Source organism: Mustela nivalis (genome assembly GCF_964662115.1).
Source record: "Mustela nivalis genome assembly, chromosome: 15".
Taxonomy (NCBI): domain Eukaryota; kingdom Metazoa; phylum Chordata; class Mammalia; order Carnivora; family Mustelidae; genus Mustela; species Mustela nivalis.
This window is the reverse complement of record NC_139034.1, coordinates 36,407,186-36,427,067: the sequence shown is the minus strand read 5'-3', so window position 1 is coordinate 36,427,067 and position 19,882 is coordinate 36,407,186. Positions and strand designations below refer to the sequence as shown.

The 19,882-nt window shown below is 36.8% G+C and overlaps 1 protein-coding gene and 1 long non-coding RNA gene across 9 annotated transcripts in view; one reads left to right on the top strand and one right to left on the bottom strand.

The window, feature by feature from the left end:
• The window catches only part of AKAP11 (A-kinase anchoring protein 11), a 50,182-nt gene extending 31,147 nt beyond the window's left edge, over positions 1-19,035 (top strand). For 4 of the 8 annotated variants that reach the window (XM_082701345.1, XM_082701344.1, XM_082701343.1 and 1 more), the window contains 5 exons: positions 3,542-3,694; positions 8,420-8,503; positions 9,280-9,326; positions 12,266-12,426; positions 15,039-19,035. In XM_082701345.1, coding sequence (XP_082557471.1) covers positions 3,542-3,694; positions 8,420-8,503; positions 9,280-9,326; positions 12,266-12,426; positions 15,039-15,179 — 586 coding nt within the window. In that variant the 3' untranslated portion in view covers positions 15,180-19,035. The other 4 variants (XM_082701348.1, XM_082701349.1, XM_082701347.1 and 1 more) reach the window with 2 other exon arrangements.
• LOC309849105 overlaps positions 1-19,882 on the bottom strand; it is a 278,100-nt gene that overhangs the window by 58,767 nt on the left and 199,451 nt on the right. The window lies entirely within an intron of this gene.

Below are 19,882 nucleotides of genomic sequence, written 5' to 3'. Positions count from 1 at the left end.
TAAACTTGATCATATGTGCTTAGGTCCTGTTAAGAAAGGTGCAATTATTTTTAACCCCAGGTTAACAAAAACATTTTCCCTACTACATTTGTGTGGGGTTTCATATCCCATACGTTACTCTCCATCTCTATTGTCTCATTATCCCCCCAACAGCCCTTTGAGGGAAGGCGGTAACCATTTCCTGAACTAGAAGAGGAGGCTTAGGGAGGATAGTCGTATTGCCCCCGTTCGCAGAGCTGGGAAGTAAGTAAAGCTGGACTGAAGAAATACCAGAGAGTTATAGATGGCAAATGTAGAGTGTTACCGTGATCATTAACTGCTCTGAGATTAAAATTTTCTTGTTATGGTGTTTTCTTTCCCTTCACAAAGGTAAGTTTTCTTATAAAGAGCATAATTTAACCAAACTGCTGTGAGGAGGAAAGCTTTAAAAATTCTCCAAAGATTTCCATGACTGCTGTCACTTCTCTTGATGCGTTCCAGTCCAAATTCTTTCCGATGGTCTCCCAATGTCCTGTTCTTCAGTAGCTGTGCCTTGTGCTCGGGGATTCCAACCAACACCTTAGTTTAACTGTTTTCCCCCCCTGGAAAGCATCAGAACCAACTTGTGTTATTAGTTTGTAGGATTTTGTTAGTTCCACTGGACAGAGAAAGTTCCTAGAGTTGAGGTGGAATTTAACAGAGTCACAGGATTCCTCAGATTTTTTAGTAGCTTTTGTCAAAGCCGTGGCAAGGACTGCCTCTCTTCTTAGCCATCTTAAAATAAGGAGATGGAGTTTGACCAGGAACTCTGGAAGCCAGTTGTTCCATGGTATCCTCTTGTAATGTTTCTGGTGAACCAAAGGAGGTCTCTTTTTGCTCTAATTGTGTAGCCTTCTTTCTCCTAGAGCAGGGGTTGGCAGACAGGTTGGCCCACAGGCCAAATCTGGCCTCTGTTGGTTTGTTTTTTATTGTCCATGAGCTAAGAATGGTTTTTACATTTCCTCAGTGGTTGATAAATCAAAAGAATACTATTTTGTGACATGTGAAAATTATATGAAATTCAAATATTAATGTTCATAAATAAAGTTATATTGGAACACAGCTGTGCTCATTCATTTATGTATTGTCTATGGCTGCTTTTATGCTTTAATGGCAGAGGTGAGTAGCTGAAGTAGAGACACATGGCCAACAATGCCTGTTTTCTCTTTGCCGCCCCCCCTTTTTTGAAAAGATTTTATTTATTTATTTGACAGAGAGTGAGAGAGAGCATGAGAGGAAAGAGACACAGAGGAAGAAGCAGACTCCCCATTAAGCAAGAAGCCCAATGCAGGACTTGATCCTAGGACTCTGGGATCATGACCTGAGCCAAAGGCAGCTGCTTAACCAACTGAGCCACCCAGGCACCCCTGTTTGACCCTTTATACAGTAAACATTTGCAGACCTGTATTTTCTTTGTCACAACTCCCTGTCAGTTCTTAATATGATGGCAGACATATAATAAGTGGTAAGCAAATACATGAATGAATAAGTGCTAGTAAACTAGGCCTTTCCATAGCTGAAGCAACCTTCCTCAAGCAGAACTGGCCTCAGGCTATTTTAACTTTTTCTCCCTGTGCCTCCCCTAAGGCCTGGGAGGAAAACAGACTCTCCCCTGGATTAGACTCTCTAAGATATCCCTTCCAGGCCTGGCTCATGCCGGTGTTATTGAAGCTCCATATTTTCACTTTTTCTTCTTAATCCCTTGGGTGAGTAAGTAGGCCTCAAGTATTCCTACAAGCTAGTGCTGTTCTGGTCCAGCTTTCTACCAGGGCCAGTAGAATATTACTTTGTAGTTCTTTTCCCATTTCTCTTCTTAACAATTGTGTAGGGTTCCGTAAATGCTGATTATGAAGAGCTGGCTCTAGTTCGCGCAGGGTCCTGTTTCCCATTTTCTATTTCTGAAGTTTAAATGGTTTGCCTTTCAGGCTTTAGAGGGATTTGTTCAGATGGATTATTTTTAAGGGTTTCATTTGGTGTCCCCTTTCTTGTAAATGTTTGATTCATGAAAATAACCATAAATATTTTACAAAGCTGTAATGTACAGAAGGGTGGTATGTGGGTGGTATGTGAGTGTCAAATGGGGAATTATATGGGAGTTTATTTTTAGCAGAGCAAACATCTGAACTGTATTCTGAGCCAAAATAACCCAGCAGTCATTAAAACTCTTCTCTGGACCTCATCTAGTGGGTCATTTCAGCCAAAAAACCATTAGATTTCAGCACATTCCAGAAAGTGATAAACATTATTAAAAGAACAAAGTTGAGCTCTGTTACGGCTCAAAACTATAATGTGCCTGTCCAGGATAATTCTGGTTGCTGTATCTTAAATATAAAATGAGGATAGCCCCAGAGAGGGGTAGGGCAGTTCAGGACTTATTCTGGGCACTGGGGATACAGAAATAAGTAAAATAATCAAAAATATATGTTCTCTGGAGCTTATGGTAGAATAAGACAAGTAAAATAGTCGTGTGTGCCACCACTCAGAGCTAAGTGCTTTGGAGGAAAACTGAAGCAAATATGGGAGGTGTGGGGGGAGGGTGGGGGTAGGGGGAGCAGGTGGGGATGGTTTACAGTTTTGAATAGGTAGAGGGGGAAGCAACACTGACAAAATAATGTTTGAGCGAAAGCCAAAGATGAATAAGTCACATGGGAATTGGGGCGGAGAGTTCCAGGCAAAGGGGTAGGATTGTGTGTGTTGGGGAAGGCGCACAGTGGCAGGCGTGGCTGCAATGAGTAGACTGGGGAGAGTAATAGGTGGGACACGATGGAGACATGGAGATGAGGAGAAGGTATCATATCAGCAGATTATGTTATAAGGATTTGAACCCTCACTGATTGGTGTGACCCGCTAGAAGATTTTGATCACAAGGCTAACATTTTTACTCTTCATCTTTGAAAGTATTTTAAACTGCAATGTCGAGAATTAAATACAGAGGGACAGTTACAGTAATTGAATAGTGACTGTCCTTTCTTGTGAAGATGGAATAAAAATATAAATGTCTCTTTTTCATTGAGAAAAAAATAAGGGTTATGATCCTATGCTCAAAATCTTAAAGAGGTTTTGGCTAGTTTGACTCTAGGCCTGATTGACAGTACTAGAATTCTTTGAACTACTGATTTTGTTCTTAAAGCCAGAAGGAGCTTCCTCTCAGTACAGATTAAAGTACTGTCTTACAAAGTAGGTGATAAACAGCAATTTGTGCTCTTCTGTAGTGGTCCCAGTTGAAACTATGAATTGCTTTAAAGAGGATTTAGAAAATAGAGCATTTGGGATGGATCTGTAATTGATACAGCTCAGTTGACTTGGAAAGTAGTGTACTTTCCTTCAAAGTCTCATTATTAGCAGACAGGAAGGGTTGGATGGGCCACGGGTGTGGCTGTGAATGTCAATTCTTGTTTTTGTAATCTTTATCATCAAAGTGATAGTCTTTGAATTCAGAATCTGATGACTTTGGATTGATTTTTTTTTTTTTCTTTTTGCCCTCCCTCCCTCTCTTCCTTCTTTTTTTTTTCCTTCTCTTCAGTCCAAAAGAAATAGAGTTTCAGTCAACTGAGTCTTTTGGCAGCCAGCAGATGAATCTCAGTATTGGTGAAGATAGCACTGGCAGCTGGTCCAATTTAAGTTTCGAAGATGAGCATCAGGATGAAAGTAGCAGTTTTCATCACCTAAGTGAAAGGTAACTAAAATTGTGCATGTGATTGCATAGTTCAGGTCCTCAGACCTCAGAAGTAAATTTAGACTGGGTGTTTAAAAATCATGAATCTGAAAATCTTTCATTATTTGTGGAATGTATTTTATTCTCCATAATGTGGTTCTAATGGTTTTTCACATTTATCAGGTACAATAATTAACCAAGCTAAGCTTCTTCAGGTGTGCCAATAGTTGATATGAAAAATATTGCATACATTTGATTTTTTACCCTTAGGATTTTCCTGGACTTTTGTATTTCTCACTTTTTAAAGAGGGTACCTTTTTTCTTTAGAGGCTGAGAAAAAAGACAGTGATCTATAAAAGGTATCTAAATGATCCTGTAATTTTTTGGTTATTAGTGAAAGTAACATCTTTTTTGGGAAGGATTTCTCACTTACCCTGCTATTCAGGAACAAAATGACCTGGAGCATTTATATTTGAATGACTGAAAATATATAAATTCCTTATAAAGATACGGCTTGGTACAGCAGAAGGCACTTACCTCATCTATAACTTGTCTTAGTTTATTTTGTTTATAATACCAGCCTCCGCATATTTTATTCTGATATATTTGTCTCATATTCTTAACTCTCTAAAGGCATTCCTGACTAAATTATAAAACGCCATAAATTTTTATCCACATTAATTGATAATTGGAAATAATAAATGCCATCCAGGGCTGAGTCTAGGGAGAGGAAAGGCTTCTTAGTTTCAGGCTCTGGAAAGGACCCTGTGAGGCTTCAGTAGAACAGAACCCTTGGAAATGACTTACCAAGAGGAGGATGTAAGAAAATGGGTTTTCACCTGTTAGAGCACATCATCTCAGAGCATTTTGTCTGATGTTTAGATTAACTAGTAGTATTAATGTATTAATGTTTTATAAAACATCTATTTTGTCATAGTTTCTTAAAATGCTATATGTAAACCATCAATACATCTTAAAATCTGGGTCCAAAGACCGTCTTTAAAACTGGTAGTGGGAAGTAGGGGTGATATCACAAACATCTTTTGGCCCTTTCCATAGAATGTTAACACTTAAATTCTTCTCTCGTCTTGGAGAAACACAGGTTTCTAGAATTTCAGTAAGGGTTGACATTGCTGTTTAGGAAATCCTGGTGTTAAAATGGGTGAACCAGGGTTCATGGTGGGTGGCATTAAGGGGCCTGTAGCCAGTTGAACAGCTCTGTGGAAAATGTTGTTTGATTGGATGGCTGTGTCCTTGGTTCTGTCCTCTTTAGCATTTTATTAGTAACAGAGAAGAAGTAATCCCCCTGCCCTGCCCGCCCCATCTGCGGTTTTGCTTTCTGTGGTTTCAGTTACCCATGGTCAGTCGAGGTCCAGAAGCAGATGACCCTCCTTCTGACGTGTTGTCAGAAGGGCACTTGTTGCCCAGTACCATGTCACTGGGCCTGTGTCATTCCCCTCACTTCATCTCATCATATAGGCATTTTATCATCTCACATCATCACAAGGATGGTAAGTACATACAAGAAGATACTTTGAGAGAGACCGACCACATTCACATAACTTGTATTACAGTATAATGTTATAATTGCTCTTTTATTATTAGTTTTTATTGTTAACCTCTTACTAGTGCCTAATTTATAAATTAAACTTCATCATAGGTATGTATGTAAAGAGAAAAACATAGTATATGTAGGTTTCGGTACTATCCATGGTTTCCAGGCATCCACTGTGGACCTTGGAATGCATCCTCTGCAGATAAGTAGGGGCTTCTGTGCTCTTTATTGTGAATGACTTAAAACAGAGATGAAAAGATCATCTCATTAACAGAACTAAGTTTCAAAAAGACCAAATCAGGCGGAGACTAAAAGAATTATGTTTAACATGTTTAACATGGATAAATGCATTTGGTTCAGAAAATTAACTGAATTCAGGTTGGGGAATAACTTGGCTTCACAGCATTTTGTCAGAAAAACACCTGTAGTTCTAATTGAACACAGTAATTAATAAGAATGATTATGCTATGTGGTTATGGAGGTTCAAGCACAAAGAAAAAGAGTAGGGCTTATCCAAGGTTGGTGGTATGCTTGTTGAACATACAGTTTCTAGAGGGATTAAGATTAAGAGAGATTAAGATTCAGTAGGTCACTGGAGGTCCCAAGAATCTCAGATGATTTTAATGCAGGTGCTTCAGCAACCACACGTAAGATACATGGCTGCACATGTTTTGTCTTTTGATGACATCTGCTGTAGGAACTGTAATTTTCTGGTACAGAGATCAGATAAGAGATAAAGGACTTCAGTGGTTTGGACACTTCATGTGTTTTTAACTCCCAAGTGAGAAGTTTAGTAGAGGGCAGCAGTTAAAAAAGAAATAATAATTTCAGAGTTTCACAGGTGTTTATGAAGAGTGTATAGTTATTTGATCTGAAAGAGACTTGGTCTGTGTATGCGTGTCTCAAGTATTTCAAGCCGTCTGTGAATTTTTTAGAAGTTATGTAGTAGATTAGGTAAGAGATGAGACCAGGTTTACAGAATTTTTGAGATAATATTTACGAGATATGTCAAAATCGATAGTAGTCTTCATGTAACTGAAAACCATGATGAAGAGTCTTAGCCCTTGGGATGCCTGGGTGGCTCAGTGGGTTAAGCCTCTGCCTTCGGCTCAGGTCATGATCTCAGAGTCCTGGGATTGAACCCTACATCAGGCTCTCTGCTCAGCAGGGAGCTTACTTCCCCCTCTCTCCCTGCCTGCCTCTCTGCCTACTTATATAAAATCTTAAAAAAAAAAAAAAAAGAGTCCTAGCCTTTGACCCCCACTGGCTTGAGGTACACCTGCTCTAGACCTAGGAAATAGAAAAAGGTGGAAAATACACAGATAAGAATAGATAGATAGGAAATAGGAAAAGATTTAAAAGAAAATGATGGAAGCAAGGCAGTGTTCAAGAATGAAATAGGAAAAAAAAAAAAAAGAATAAAATAGGAACACTGGTAAGTGAAGAAATTAAGTTATTTTATGTCTGGTTAATGGAGGATGAGGAGGATGATTGTACTTCCCAGTTTGCCTGGAACAGTCCGGATTTACTTCTGCTGCTCTGGTGTAATTAATGGTGACTTTTTTCATTTCCGAAAGTGTCCTGGCTAAATGAGGAATTATATGGGCACCCTAGTTAGTGGTGACGTTTTATAAATAACGGACTTGAAATCTGACCCATTTTGAGGGACAAAAGGAAGTGGGGGGGGATGAGGTTAAATGGAGGGAGTTTGAATCTTTTGTCTTCACGTTTTTTAGGCGTTATTTCTTTGCATTTTCACCTAAACTTGATAGATTTTGATGATTAATTAAAAGGAATCATTATTGTTGTCAGCGTATGGGTTAGAATTTTAATTTTGTAATATTTTTCTCTGCTTAGAAAATTATTTTATTAATAAGGGTTCTGTTAATAAAGATAAATGCAATGTTTGAGAGCCTCGGTTTTTCCTTTCTGTTTGGCTCACAGCTGTCTGACCATTCTGTATTTCTATGTTTTCCCATCTTTGATCCATCTGATAGCAGGCTATATAGGCAAAACTCTGGCTGTTTTCATGGTTTTATAATAGAGCTATATTTGTTGGAATGTAGGTTGAAAAGTCACTCCTCAGTTTTAATTTTTCTAACCAAGTGTAGTTTGTGACAGCTTGCTAGTGCCAGAGGAAATACAGATATGTAAATTATTGAAATTGCTTGGAAACTCCAGAACTTTTAAAATAATCATCCTTTTTTTGTAACCCTGTCAACATTTACTGATGCACAGAAGATGATTTTGTGTTAATTCAGTTTTTAGAACCAGAATTTTGGTTTATGTACATATTAATTTTTATAATTGCCTAGCCTAATGTGGGGGAAATATAAGCTGCTTATCACTGCAAACTAATGTGCCTACTAATTATTTTAATGACTAGAATTTTAAATTGCATGTTTAGGTTATAGTCTGAAAATTTAAGTTTAGTTTTGTTTCCGAACATAGTCGCTTTTTGTTTCTTCCTGCTTTGCCGCAGTTTTAGAATATAGTTGCTTTCTTCTTTTGATTCGGTACTTTAAGAAGGTATCTGTGTGGCATTAGTGACTGGCCCACCAGACAGATATGTTAAACCTTGGTTACTCAATATTCTGAAGAAAATGTATGTTATTTGCCGCCTACTAATGTATGAAATGAAAGTAATTGACATAATAAGAGTATTTTGAAATCATAAAACATCTTTTCTCCAAGTAGTTAGAAAAAGTCTATTTGGGACTATGTTTTGCTGCCTGTCATTTCATTCCCACTCCCAAACCCATCAGTGTTTGCGTTGTCTAAAGAGCTGAGAGAAATGTTAACCTGTGGTCTTTTTAAAAATTTTACCCAAACTGAAGAATATTGCCTTTTTACAAATGATATCCCAAGATTTGCCATAGATGTTAATCATTGAAACTTCTTACTTCACGCATTCATTTACTGTCCTAAAAGTCATTCTGTTGTGTTCATATGTAAAATAAATATAAATTGAGAATAGTTTTCCTGATCTATGGAGGTCAAGTAAGAAAACTCCTAAATGTCCGAAGCCGCCAGTAGCAGTGACGGTCTCTCTACCTCTGCAGATGCCCCATTCTGCCGGGCAGCTTCCCAGCCTCCCACTTATCACCAACAGAAGCTGTTCCAAGGATAAACCGAGGACTTCTTTACTATTCATTTTCTGGTTCAGCTCTGTTCTTTTCTTCTTCTGGCAGTAATGGTAACAGCAGTAGCTGGAGCAGTCTTGGTTTAGAAGGAGATTTGTATGAGGACAATTTATCCTTTCCAACATCAGACAGGTTGGTCCAGTCCAGAAACTTAAAAACTGATGAGTCTTTCACACTAATGCATGATGTCATATTCTTAAAAGAACGTGGGTTACAGTGCCAATATGTATCAATCTGCTTTTCTCCTCTATGTTTGGACATGATTCTGCTCGATAATTTACATCTAATCAAAACTTCAATTATGCTGAGACAAGACTGACCTCTAATTGCAAAATATGTTCCATCTATGCATGTATTGCTCTGCTTGCTATTTTTCATCCTACCAATTATTATCTCATTAAAAAGAGCTTGCTTCCTACAGGATTTCTGGTTTTTGTTGTTGTTTTTATATGTAATTTTATTTCATATATAAGGAGAGTAGGAAAATGTATTTTTACTGCATTAAAAATATGTGCATGGCATCAGTAGAGGAATTAATAAATAATTATTTATGGCATTCTATGATAATTCACATGCTGTGTTATCCAAAATTAAACTAGTAGAATATTTTAGCTTTAAATTATTTGAAAATAAATTTTATCATGAAATTACTTGGCGTTCTCTATCACGGTAAGGTAGAACTTCTTGGTTATTGATGACCTGTCTAGGCATCATTTACAATTCAGATTTTAACATGAAATGGTGTGAGAAGCAAAGCTTCCTTTTTTTTATTGTCATCTCTTCCCTTTTTAAATATCATATATCATATTGTAACATTCATTCTTTTCCACATTTTAAGAATTGGTTTTAATACCATTATTAATTAAAGCTTTTCTTTTTTTAACTGCTTCTGCTCTTTATTCGAAAAGTGATGGGCCAGATGATAAAGACGAAGATCATGAGGATGATGGAGAAGGTAATTGACAGTTTGTTTTTCAAAGTGTTTGAATGTTTTTTTGTTCAGTTTCCTAGAAGGGTCTTCCCCTTGTGCGTTTTCATCACTGAGGCTCCAGGTTATTACAATCAGGGTATTCACATTACAAATCAGGAAATTGTTGAACTAGTAAATCCAGCGGCAGGTTTTTTGTTGAACTATTTGTACCATTTGATTGCTAAACTAATGAAGTGCCCATTGGTGTAAAGACTGAATCATTCAGTGATTTGAGAGGGAAATTTATGATAATCTCTCTATAATTATCTTTTTCTAAACATAAAACCCTTACATTATAAGATATAATTTATTATAATTATGGCGTGTGTTCTAGTTTTTTCTTCCAAACTTATAACCTCTCAAATTAGTGTTTAATGTTGATCTTATATAAATTAGTAAGTAAAAAAATTAAAAGATACTTAAAAATTGGTTCTTCCCTCTCTGATTTCTGTTCCTAAACTCATAAATATACATATTTGAAGAAAATATTTAATTCTTCTTTTGAAGAACATAATTCCAAATATTTAAATACTAGATGCCTTTGGTCAGAGTGTTCTGGACCATGCTTTGTAATCCTTAATTCAAATATTAGAAGGTCTGCATGAATGTAGAAATTTTCCCTATTGAAGCTGAATTTTCATTGTATTTAGATGGCTTATTTTTTATTATGTAAATACCAATAATATACTTCTATAGAGTGGCATCTAAAAATATTCATACTGTTTGAGATTTTGTTTTTGAGCTAGTGCTTTTTTTTCCCCCATCATTTCTTTGAAGTGGACAAACAGAAAATTGCCCAAATGAATTTCTCAAAATGTACTTTATAACACCTGAGTGACCGATGAGTTTTATCGCCAATTATACCTTTCTTATTTAGGGAAATCATGCACTGGTTTCTGAGTTAAAATCCTCAGACTTAAGGTGATAATTTTTTAGTTCCAATATTTCTGCTAAGTAGACTTTCTTTTTTTCTTTTTTAAGTAAACATTCTTCATATAGGACTTCTAGAAGTAGATTTTTGTCATCAGATATGAAGTAGGGGTAGGGCAATATTCTTAGAGTGACAGATAAGCTAGGTAATATTTGTTTTCTTTTTGTCGACTAAAAGAGTGTTGACTTTGTCTAGGAAAGTTGTGTCCCTTTTCCAAATAATACCTGTGAGCAAAGTTGTTCCAAAGTCTGTACATGGTATAAATGCATGTGGTGAGTATTTTCTCCAATGAACTAGTCATTACTTAACTGACTTTACTGAGGGACAATTAAGAGAAAAGAAAATAAAAGTTTATATAAATATGAATTGATTTTAAAATTTATTTTTGGCACTAGCAGACTCTTTAGGATTTCTTTTGTGAGTAGATAGAAATCAGATGAACTGTATGGAGATACATGTCACTTCCCCACTTTCGAGATCATAGTCATCTCTTGTTATATAGAAAATAGGCCAGCTTTGAAATTTGTTAAATTAGGAATTGGTAAAGTAGGAGAGATTGATAAGAAGTTTATGGAAAGATTCAGAGAGATGGAAATCCTAAGGCAATAAACCTCATTTCATTGTATTTTCAGTTGCAGGAGGTCAGCCACTTGCCTTTTCCCTGGTGTTGAGTGACCTCTCCTAGGCCAGGCAGCCAGGAGTCCCCTGAACTGAGAAACCCAGTAATTCAGAGAAGTCTCGGGTGACTTGGCTTCCAACCCTGTGACCGCTGCAGGATTTACAAGATGGCCCAGAGACCATGTTTGGTTTCATAGTGCACCAGACCCATTTTTGATTGAGAGTCAGTGGGGGGTGAGGGGGGAGAAGGCAGTACATTAATCTGAAGAGAATGACGTGGATCTGCTTTCTAAGCGAAAAAATTAGGGACCAACACAGATCCTAAAAATGATTAGTAGTGGTCTAGAATGCCCTGCAAATTGTAAAAAAAGAATCAGAGACATTGGCCAACAAATTTCCATGACTGGTACAAATTGGCATGATGTCTGCCAGCGGTCCGGCTGCTCACCTCTTGTTCTTCCTTGTTTCAGCTCTGCCTTTTGCTCAGCCATTATTAAGCAGGAATGTTAAACACATGATATCGGTCCACATCATTAGTTTTATAGTCAACAGGGATTCATCCTTCTTTATGTTGAGAACAGAATGTTCATAAAAAAAGAAATGAAACTCGAGAGCAGTATCTTATTTATAAAGCGGTATACCAGAAAATTCCCCGGTCTGGCTTTTGGGTGGTGGGTAGCTGCATGTGACATTTTTACCCTTCTCTTGCATCAAGAATGAAGTGATTAAGAGCGTGGAGCCAGACCATGTGTTCATTACCTGGCTCAGCCATTTCCCCATTGTTAGACTCTGGATCTCTCTCTGCCTCACGTCCCTCACCTGTGACACGGAGATGATGGTAGTTCTGGCTTCACAGGATGGGTGTGAGGGTTCTAGGAGTTTGTATATAGGAAGAGCTTAGAACAATACTTATGATGTAATATGCCTTTACAATGTTTGTGGAATCTGTTACTTCTCTTAGTTCAAGAAGCTTCAAGTCCATTTAATGTATTTATTTATTTGAGATTTTTATATGAGATTTATATTTCGATTGTAATCATAGCCTTACAGTTTTGTTTTCTCTTTCTTTACCTGTGGACTGTATTTGACACAAATTATGCATTTATAGTACTTGATATTCAGTGCCTCAAAATAGAGTTTTGTATTTGTGCTCTTGTTAGATGATCAATGTTATTCCTGTGTTGTAGAGTTATGGTGCCCTTTCAAATAAATGTTTCAGTTGATGTTAAGGTGTGGATAAGAAAAGACAGATTTTTTCCCCCCAGCTTTGATTGGAATCTTAAGAAATGGAAAATATTTCTCTATCCTTAGAAACCAGAGTATTGAGAGTTCAGCTGATGAGTTTCACTGTATATTGTTTAAATGTAAATATTAGGTTTGGGGCAAGACAGAAAGATCCTGCTCATTACAAATATCGACATGGAGCCGTGTGCAGTAGACCCCCAGCTGAGGGTTATTCTTCAGTGGCTCGTTGCTTCTGAGGCCGAAGTGGCAGAACTTTACCTTCATGACTCTGCAAAGAAGGAATTCATACAAGTAAGTACCTGCCTTATGGGGTGGTTGTAAGGACATGTTTAACCATATATGATGTTCTGTGTCACATGGTTGATCTAGTAAGATGCACCTTGATAGCAGAGTGGGTAAGTGCTTATGCGGTAAAGTCTCATAGTTGGTCCGGACGTCAACTCCGCCACTCTAGTAGTCTAAGCTTGGGTGGGCTCGCTAGTCAGTTTCCTCATCTGCACTGTGAAAATGAATAGAGCAGTTCAAAGGTTTGTGAGGAGTAAACATAATACTGTAAAAAAAAAAAGCTTGATCTAGTGCCTGGCACATTCCAAGTACTCAGAGTTAGATGCGATGACTAGGCATGTGTGCCTATGAAAGGATTAAGTTAATCTTTTTAAAACTTGATTCATAATTATGCCTGGTAATTAGTATGCCTCTTACTGTGTTAATCCAGTCTTATCAATGGGAGAAACTAGCATACTCAAAAGCCAGTGAGGCTTTGAGCATCTTATAAGGGACCATGGACCACTTTGAATATTTTGTAGGATTCTAACAATAGAACATTCAGATTCAATGCATTAATAGGGTGTTTTTATTGAGAACTTAACTGTGTGCCAAGCACCTTATATTGGTCAAGGTTTGTATTTTATAGGGGCGCCTGGGTGGCTCAATTGGTTAAGCAACTGCTTTCAGCTTAGGTCATGATCCTGGAGTTCCGGGATCGAGTCCCACATGGGGCTCCCTGCTCAGCAGGGAGTGTGCTTCTCTCTCCGACCCTCACTACTCTCACACTCTTTCTCTCTCAAATAAATAAATAAAGTCTTAAAAAAAAAAGATTTGCATTTTATAGTCTTAAGGTTTTTGTCCCAGAATCTTCCTTATCAGAATTTTGATTAATTTTATTATAAGACATAAAATAGTTCAATGAATAACCAGTATAAATTTATCTATAACAGAAAAGGAATAGTCCAGTTTCTTGATTCCTGGTTCAGAGTTTCAAAGATATTGTTGAAAGAAGTATGTGAAAAAGATATTCAGTAAAAATAACTTCTTTTTCGGAATTTGTTGTTTGTATTTCCTTGGACTTTTTGGATTTTTCTGGCTTATGTTTCTGTTTGGGGGCAAAAGGAGAAAATAAGAGAAAGTGATCCTCAAGAAATGAACTGTCAAAGAGAAGGAGGTGGTAGGAAAGGTGTTAGCACTCACTGGAGGGAGGCTGACGTTTTCATCATTTAGTCTTGAATAAACTGAGGGCTAAGCAAGAGCTCAGAGGTGAACATGAGCATAATGGTGCTTGGTGCCACCACTGGAGATCCACATCCCCAAGTAAAACAGGAAAACATTTTGGAAATTCCTCAACCAGTTAAACCTAGCATTATCATGTAAGCTAGCAATTCCACTCCTAGGTATATACCCAAGAGCAATGAAAACGTTATGTCCACAGCAACATTCCTCATAGTAGGCCAGAAGTAGAAACATCCTAGATTGGATACATAGAATGTGGTTTTATCTTTGCAGTGGAGTACTATTAGTCACTGAAAAGGAAGGAAGTGCATACGTGCTACACCGTGGAGGAATCTTGAAGTCACATTAGGAGAAAGAAATGTCACCAGAGACCATACGTTTTATGTTGACATTTATATGAAATGGCCCAAATGGGCAAACCTCTAGAGACTGTAGTAGATTAGTAATTGCCTAGAGTTGAGGGGTTTGGGAAAATGGGGAGTGTTTACTAACAGGTAGAGCTTTCCTTTTGGCGTGGCAAATATGCTCTAACAGTGATGATAGTGATGGTTGCCTTCAGGTCAGTGACTATTACTAAAAACCATTGACTAAGGACACTTCAGATGGATGAATTGTATGGTCTGTGAGTTGTATCTCTTTAAGGCTGTATTTAACAAGACTAAGCATATTTATATTACAAAATTAAAGTAGTTTTTATAGAACTAAATAGAAAAAAAATGAAGAATGTTCTGATTCTGGTGACAATGGAGCTTATTTAAACCGTTGTTTATTTACTTTTTTTTAAAATTGAGTTGTTACTGAAATAATAACATTATATTAGTTTCAGGTATACAACACGATTTGATAATTGTATATATTGTGAAATGATCACCACAATATTTATTTACTCTTTTGGTGAGTTTTTGTTGAAACATCAACATTTCTTAACTTAGCTGTATTTCCAATTGAGGCCAGAGTGTGTATTTCAGAAAAAAGCCACATTGCATATAGTGGAAGGAAAAATCCACATCCTTCTGTCAAGATGGACATTATCTTTATTATTTGATGTTCCTAATTGAGGGTGTGACAGATGGATTTAGGTCAAGAATTTTGTGCAGAAATGGAGGCTCTACTCCCACACAGACTCTCAGGTGGGGTAGGTTTGTGCAGTTCTGTTTTCAACAATTCCAAGGGTCATTCTCTGGAGGAGCTTTATTTGTTAGGGGCAGGAAGGAAAAAGGCTTAATTTGCTCAGAGGGATGGTAATTTAGGGAAGACCTTGTTATACAACTGGGAAAGAATATTTTACTGCAGACAACGAGAGAATTACAGTTCTCTGATATTAAAAATAAGCATGGAACTTTGTTGTCAGGAGATTGTTTTTGGTTAACGTGGGACATGCCTTTCCTTCTCCCCAGCTCTCCCGACGATTACAAGAGAAGGGATGGAAGGTGGGGGACGTTCTGCAGGCCGTGTTGCGGTACTACGAAGTGCGGGAGAAGCCTGGCGCCCAGGAGAGCTGCCAGTCCCTGTTTGACTGGCTCTTGGAAAACGCGTAGTACAGCCCTGCAGCTGGTACAGTCTACCTTCTGGGGAGAGGAAGAAGCAGTGACAGATGCAGAGGGTAAACTTTGAATATGAACACTGATAGTGAACTGGGAGGGAAATAGAGCTTTTTCTGCACACTCAGCTATCCCACGTTGTATATAGTTCATACTTTTGTAATCTTTGTCAGATATTACCTTCATCACTATTCTCTACACCTGTGTAGTGTGTTAAGACCCTAAGAACATTGATTTGAATGAAGGAAGGTGTGACCCTGAGGTTTTCAGGAACATTGACTGACAGCATTCTTTTTTGTATTCAAATAGTGCTGCTACAGACCACACTGAGGTGGCTGAGGGGAGGCTCCAGGGACAGACTTCTCATTCTGCTCCTTTGCAAAACATGCTATTCTGTTGAGAACTAACCTGACAAAAGAGCTTTGAGGTCAATGGGTCCCCCCCTCCCATAGAATTTCTCTCTTATATTTAGAAGTCAATTTTATTTTCATAGCTCAGCTATCAGTAGCTTTTTGAATCCCCCCAAATATTTAATTTCCTAGAAACATATTAGTATTTTAGGTTTCTATAAATATCATCAATGATAGTTTCCCCAGCCTTTCAGCAAATGACATTATTTGCTAATGTTGCCAATCCATCTGGCATGAAATTTGTGTGTGTGTATGTGTGTGTAAGGGAGTACTTTAACCTTGCCTAGTGGGTTTTTGTGCCCTTTTTTATTTTACTGTTTTCTTGGTTAGAAACCCACTGTTGACGTCTAAAAGGTGCTTTAAAATAAAATGTCTATAAAGATTGTGCAGTAAGAATTTTTATTTCTTTTTTGACTATTTTGGGTCCCTAATTTATCCTATAAATGAAAAAAAGAAAAGGTGCAAAACTTTAAATTTTAAAAATTAATATTAATACGGAAATACATTTAAAGAAGCCCAGTAATGATTTTCATTGTCAGATTTTTGAAGGAAAAAAAACACACACACAAAACTCTCTGCTTAACAAGGATAAGTTTTTTCTAGAAAACAGGGATTTTCAGCTCTCCTTTTCCCCCCAATAAAATGGTATCTGCTCTATTTTGTAAAGTCGCCTGACATGAGTTTTTTGGGCTCCATGTTTTCTACTGCTTTGTCTTTAGAAACCACAAGTTGACTTGAATAGAGGACCAAGACTCTGTCTTGGTTTTTCATGTGAGGGTATGTCCGTATGAATTTTTGGTTCTTCCATTAGCATAAATCTAGAGTAAAGTCACTTTTTGTTGGGGACTTTGGTTTTGCTCCATTACATTTTCTTTTTTCCTGAGCACTGACTGTTCTGGAAGCTGCACAAAGTGTAGAAGACCTAGCATCCAGCTAGGGGCAAGGAATAAGGCTCTTACATCAATTTGAATTAATCATTATGGTAGAGAAATGTATTTTATAAAGAGAGAGTAAAATTTGCCTTTTAGGAAAAATGCCAAAAGTACATAAATAGTTTAAGGTTTTAGCATAAACTTTGGTTTTTCTCAATTTAAAATAAAGAAATAGAGCAAGCCTTAAACATAAATTTTCCCAAAGTTTCTTCAAGTATTTTTTAAGGTGGAAAAATGCAGGAGATCAATAGATATATTGATATATATATCAATATATATCTATTGATATATAATTCACTAAATATAGCCAGAATGGTTTCTGTCTTTAGCTTCTCAGAACTTGAGATGCAGCAGCACTGGACTGGGTTTGTACACGCTAGGAACTGGGTTTTTGATTAGAACATGGATTATTAAGTTTAGATTAAATTTTCACAAGTATATAACTATCAAGTTGTGTTTAGTAACTTCGATACATGTATGGATTTGATTAACAACAAATTGAGTTCTGAATTTCTTTTAAACTAAAGTGAAAATATATTCATTTTGTAAAACTTTCTGTGCTTGAAAATGTTTTGTTTCTATCTCTTATGGTAATAATCATTTTGAAGTAAGATTTTCCTCCTATCCTTGTTTTCTCCGCATTTACCTGGAGCTGTGCGGGACTCAGAGTTCCTTTATGTAGCCACAATGTAATGACAGACCAGTATTTAGGTGTTAGCATGTGTGTGAGAATTCTAATGGAACTCTACCCTTGTATCAGTTTAGGGGGGTAGAGGAAAATATTAAGTATTGGCACATGTGAAAAGAAGCGTGAGTAAAGCTCCTTATATGGAGAGAAGTATCTTAATCAAGGACAGTTTAAACTTACTTTCTTCAGAGGCACTTTGTGATTATTCCAAAGACATCTTATGTCTGTTTGGTTGCTTGGTTTGTTGAGAGGACCACCCTCCCCCACCCCCGTCTCATTTTATTACAAATCTCCTTGACATATTTATATTATAACATTGTAATCTTGCCGTTCTGTGCATTTTAGCCCTTATGAAATTACCATATTGTGATGTGTTATGCATTGAGTTGAATTCTCTGTTTACCAATTTCAGAACCTTTGAAGTATCTTGGGAAAGAAAGTGAATGAGGCCTCTGATAAGGGTTTTTTTTATTCTTCTTTTCCCAAGCCAAGTTTAAATACATTTATATTATATTATATTATATTTTGGAGATTATTAATGTTGATTTTGAAAATATTTCCTGATTTATACAAAATGAATGATTCATTTATAAATCACAGATGAAAATTAAAATCTCTATTGGGATGGTTGATAGAATTTAATGGAGTAATAAAACCTTTAAGAGTATTCACTCAGTGAATACGTGTGATAACATCTTTATACTTTGAAAAATGTTCCACTTACCCTTTCAGATATTTGATGTGAGTTAATTCAATTCATAATACTTCCATTTTGCTTAAATAAGGGTTTTGTGTTGCTGGTAGGAGACTTTAATTATCTATTAAATGTACCATGTATAAAGTGAAAGATCATTTATCCACATGGCTTTGACATCAGTGCACATTTCCTAAATGCAAATCTTAACCCTGACTCATCATTGGAGTCCAGACTCAAGATGTCTTCTTAGTTAATTATTTAGCTAATAATATTCTTTCATGGTTAACTATCAATTTCCCATCAGTATGTTGCTTTAAATTCTGTATTTCTCAAAAGAAACTTTCCACAGTTTAAAAAATATACGCATCCCCACTCAGGGTATAGGAAAAATACATTTCCATTTAAAACCCTGCCCATCTGTCACCAGCATAAGACAGTTAGAGCTTCAGTGGGAATTCTGTGATTATACTAAAGTGGAATGCATTTTTTTCCCATTTTTAGCAAAAGACCCGACTTGCATTTACTCACTTACTGTATCTCTGCTCTGAAGATGCAGGTGCAGTGTTGGTCACTCTTGTCACTTTATTTATTTATTATTATTATTATTATTATTTTTTACCATCCATGTACATTCCTTTCACATGGGTAGAACTATAGCTCTAGAAGTTCATTGTTTTGTTTTTGTTGTAATGTCTGAATACTATTTAATACCAGGTTTTAATATTACTGGATTTGCGATTTGCTAACTTTGGTTACTTGTGCAGTGTTTAAAGTAATTTCACATTCTTGTTTTTTATATATATATATATATATATATATATATATATATATATATATAGCCAAAGCAGCTTTGAGTAATTGCAGCTGTTTATTTGTGCAGAATTACTACATTATGATACACAGTAACTTTTTTTGGCTTTTCTGTCCTTTGATATGTTCATTTACCAAAATACAAACTCCAGGATGCACTATACTTTTGTTTTTGCAGTGGCTCAAAATAAACATTTCAGAAATTACCTTTGTAATCATTTGCAATTAATTGTTCTTTTATCTTTTATGAGTTGTTTGTCTGTGATCTTTCCTCTCCCAAACTAAGAATTCTCCAATAAACGTAAGAGATGCCTGGCCTCGGTTTCCTTCTCTAGTATCTTTTAACTACTTTGTCCTGAACTAAACAAAGGCATAGAAATGGAACTGATGATCTCTGTGCTTCTCAAGTGGTTTCCGTGAACTAGGGAAGCTAGGTATTTTTAACCAAACGCTGGATTCTAGCTATATATTTAGGTGCCTCTCAATGCTGAATGCTGATGGGAGTGACCTGAAACGCCATCTGCCCAGTCTGTTTTGCATTTGAGTGCCAGGTAGAATATTATGGTTGCATGTTGGGAAATTGTTCTAGTATGGATGCAGCACTCCCTGCAGAGGCTGTAGAGAGCATCTGTACCTCCGTCATGTAGCATCGGGCACTTAACAGTTAGGTGCTCATTGTTTATTGCTGATGGAATATGACTTAAGTAGATAAACCCCAGTAATTAGGCACTGATATTCTAGCTTTTGTAAATTTTTTAAAATACTAGGAAATAATGAAAGGAAAAGTGGCTTGGGTATGGTGGATCCCAGTCCACCAAGAAAACAATTCAAAAATGCTGAGAAAAGGTAAGCAAGATGCCTTAGCCTGGAATTCCACAAGGAAAAAGGACTCAAGGAACACGAAGTTGTGACAAATGGCCTTTGAACAATTTTGCACATTGGGATCGTTTGCCATCTGTGTCTCAGCTGGGATAGCAAGGATGAGGGACGGGGCTTGAAGAGTCAGCTTAGATTTTTCACAGTGTGAAGGATGGAGAAAAGTCACATACCCAAGGAGGAATATGCTGTTGGTGCTATTGTGCAAAAAGGGGAAGAGGAAAAAAAAAAAAAAATCTAAGCTTTTGTAGCATTGCATTTATAGTGAGAACAATGAATGTGTGAAG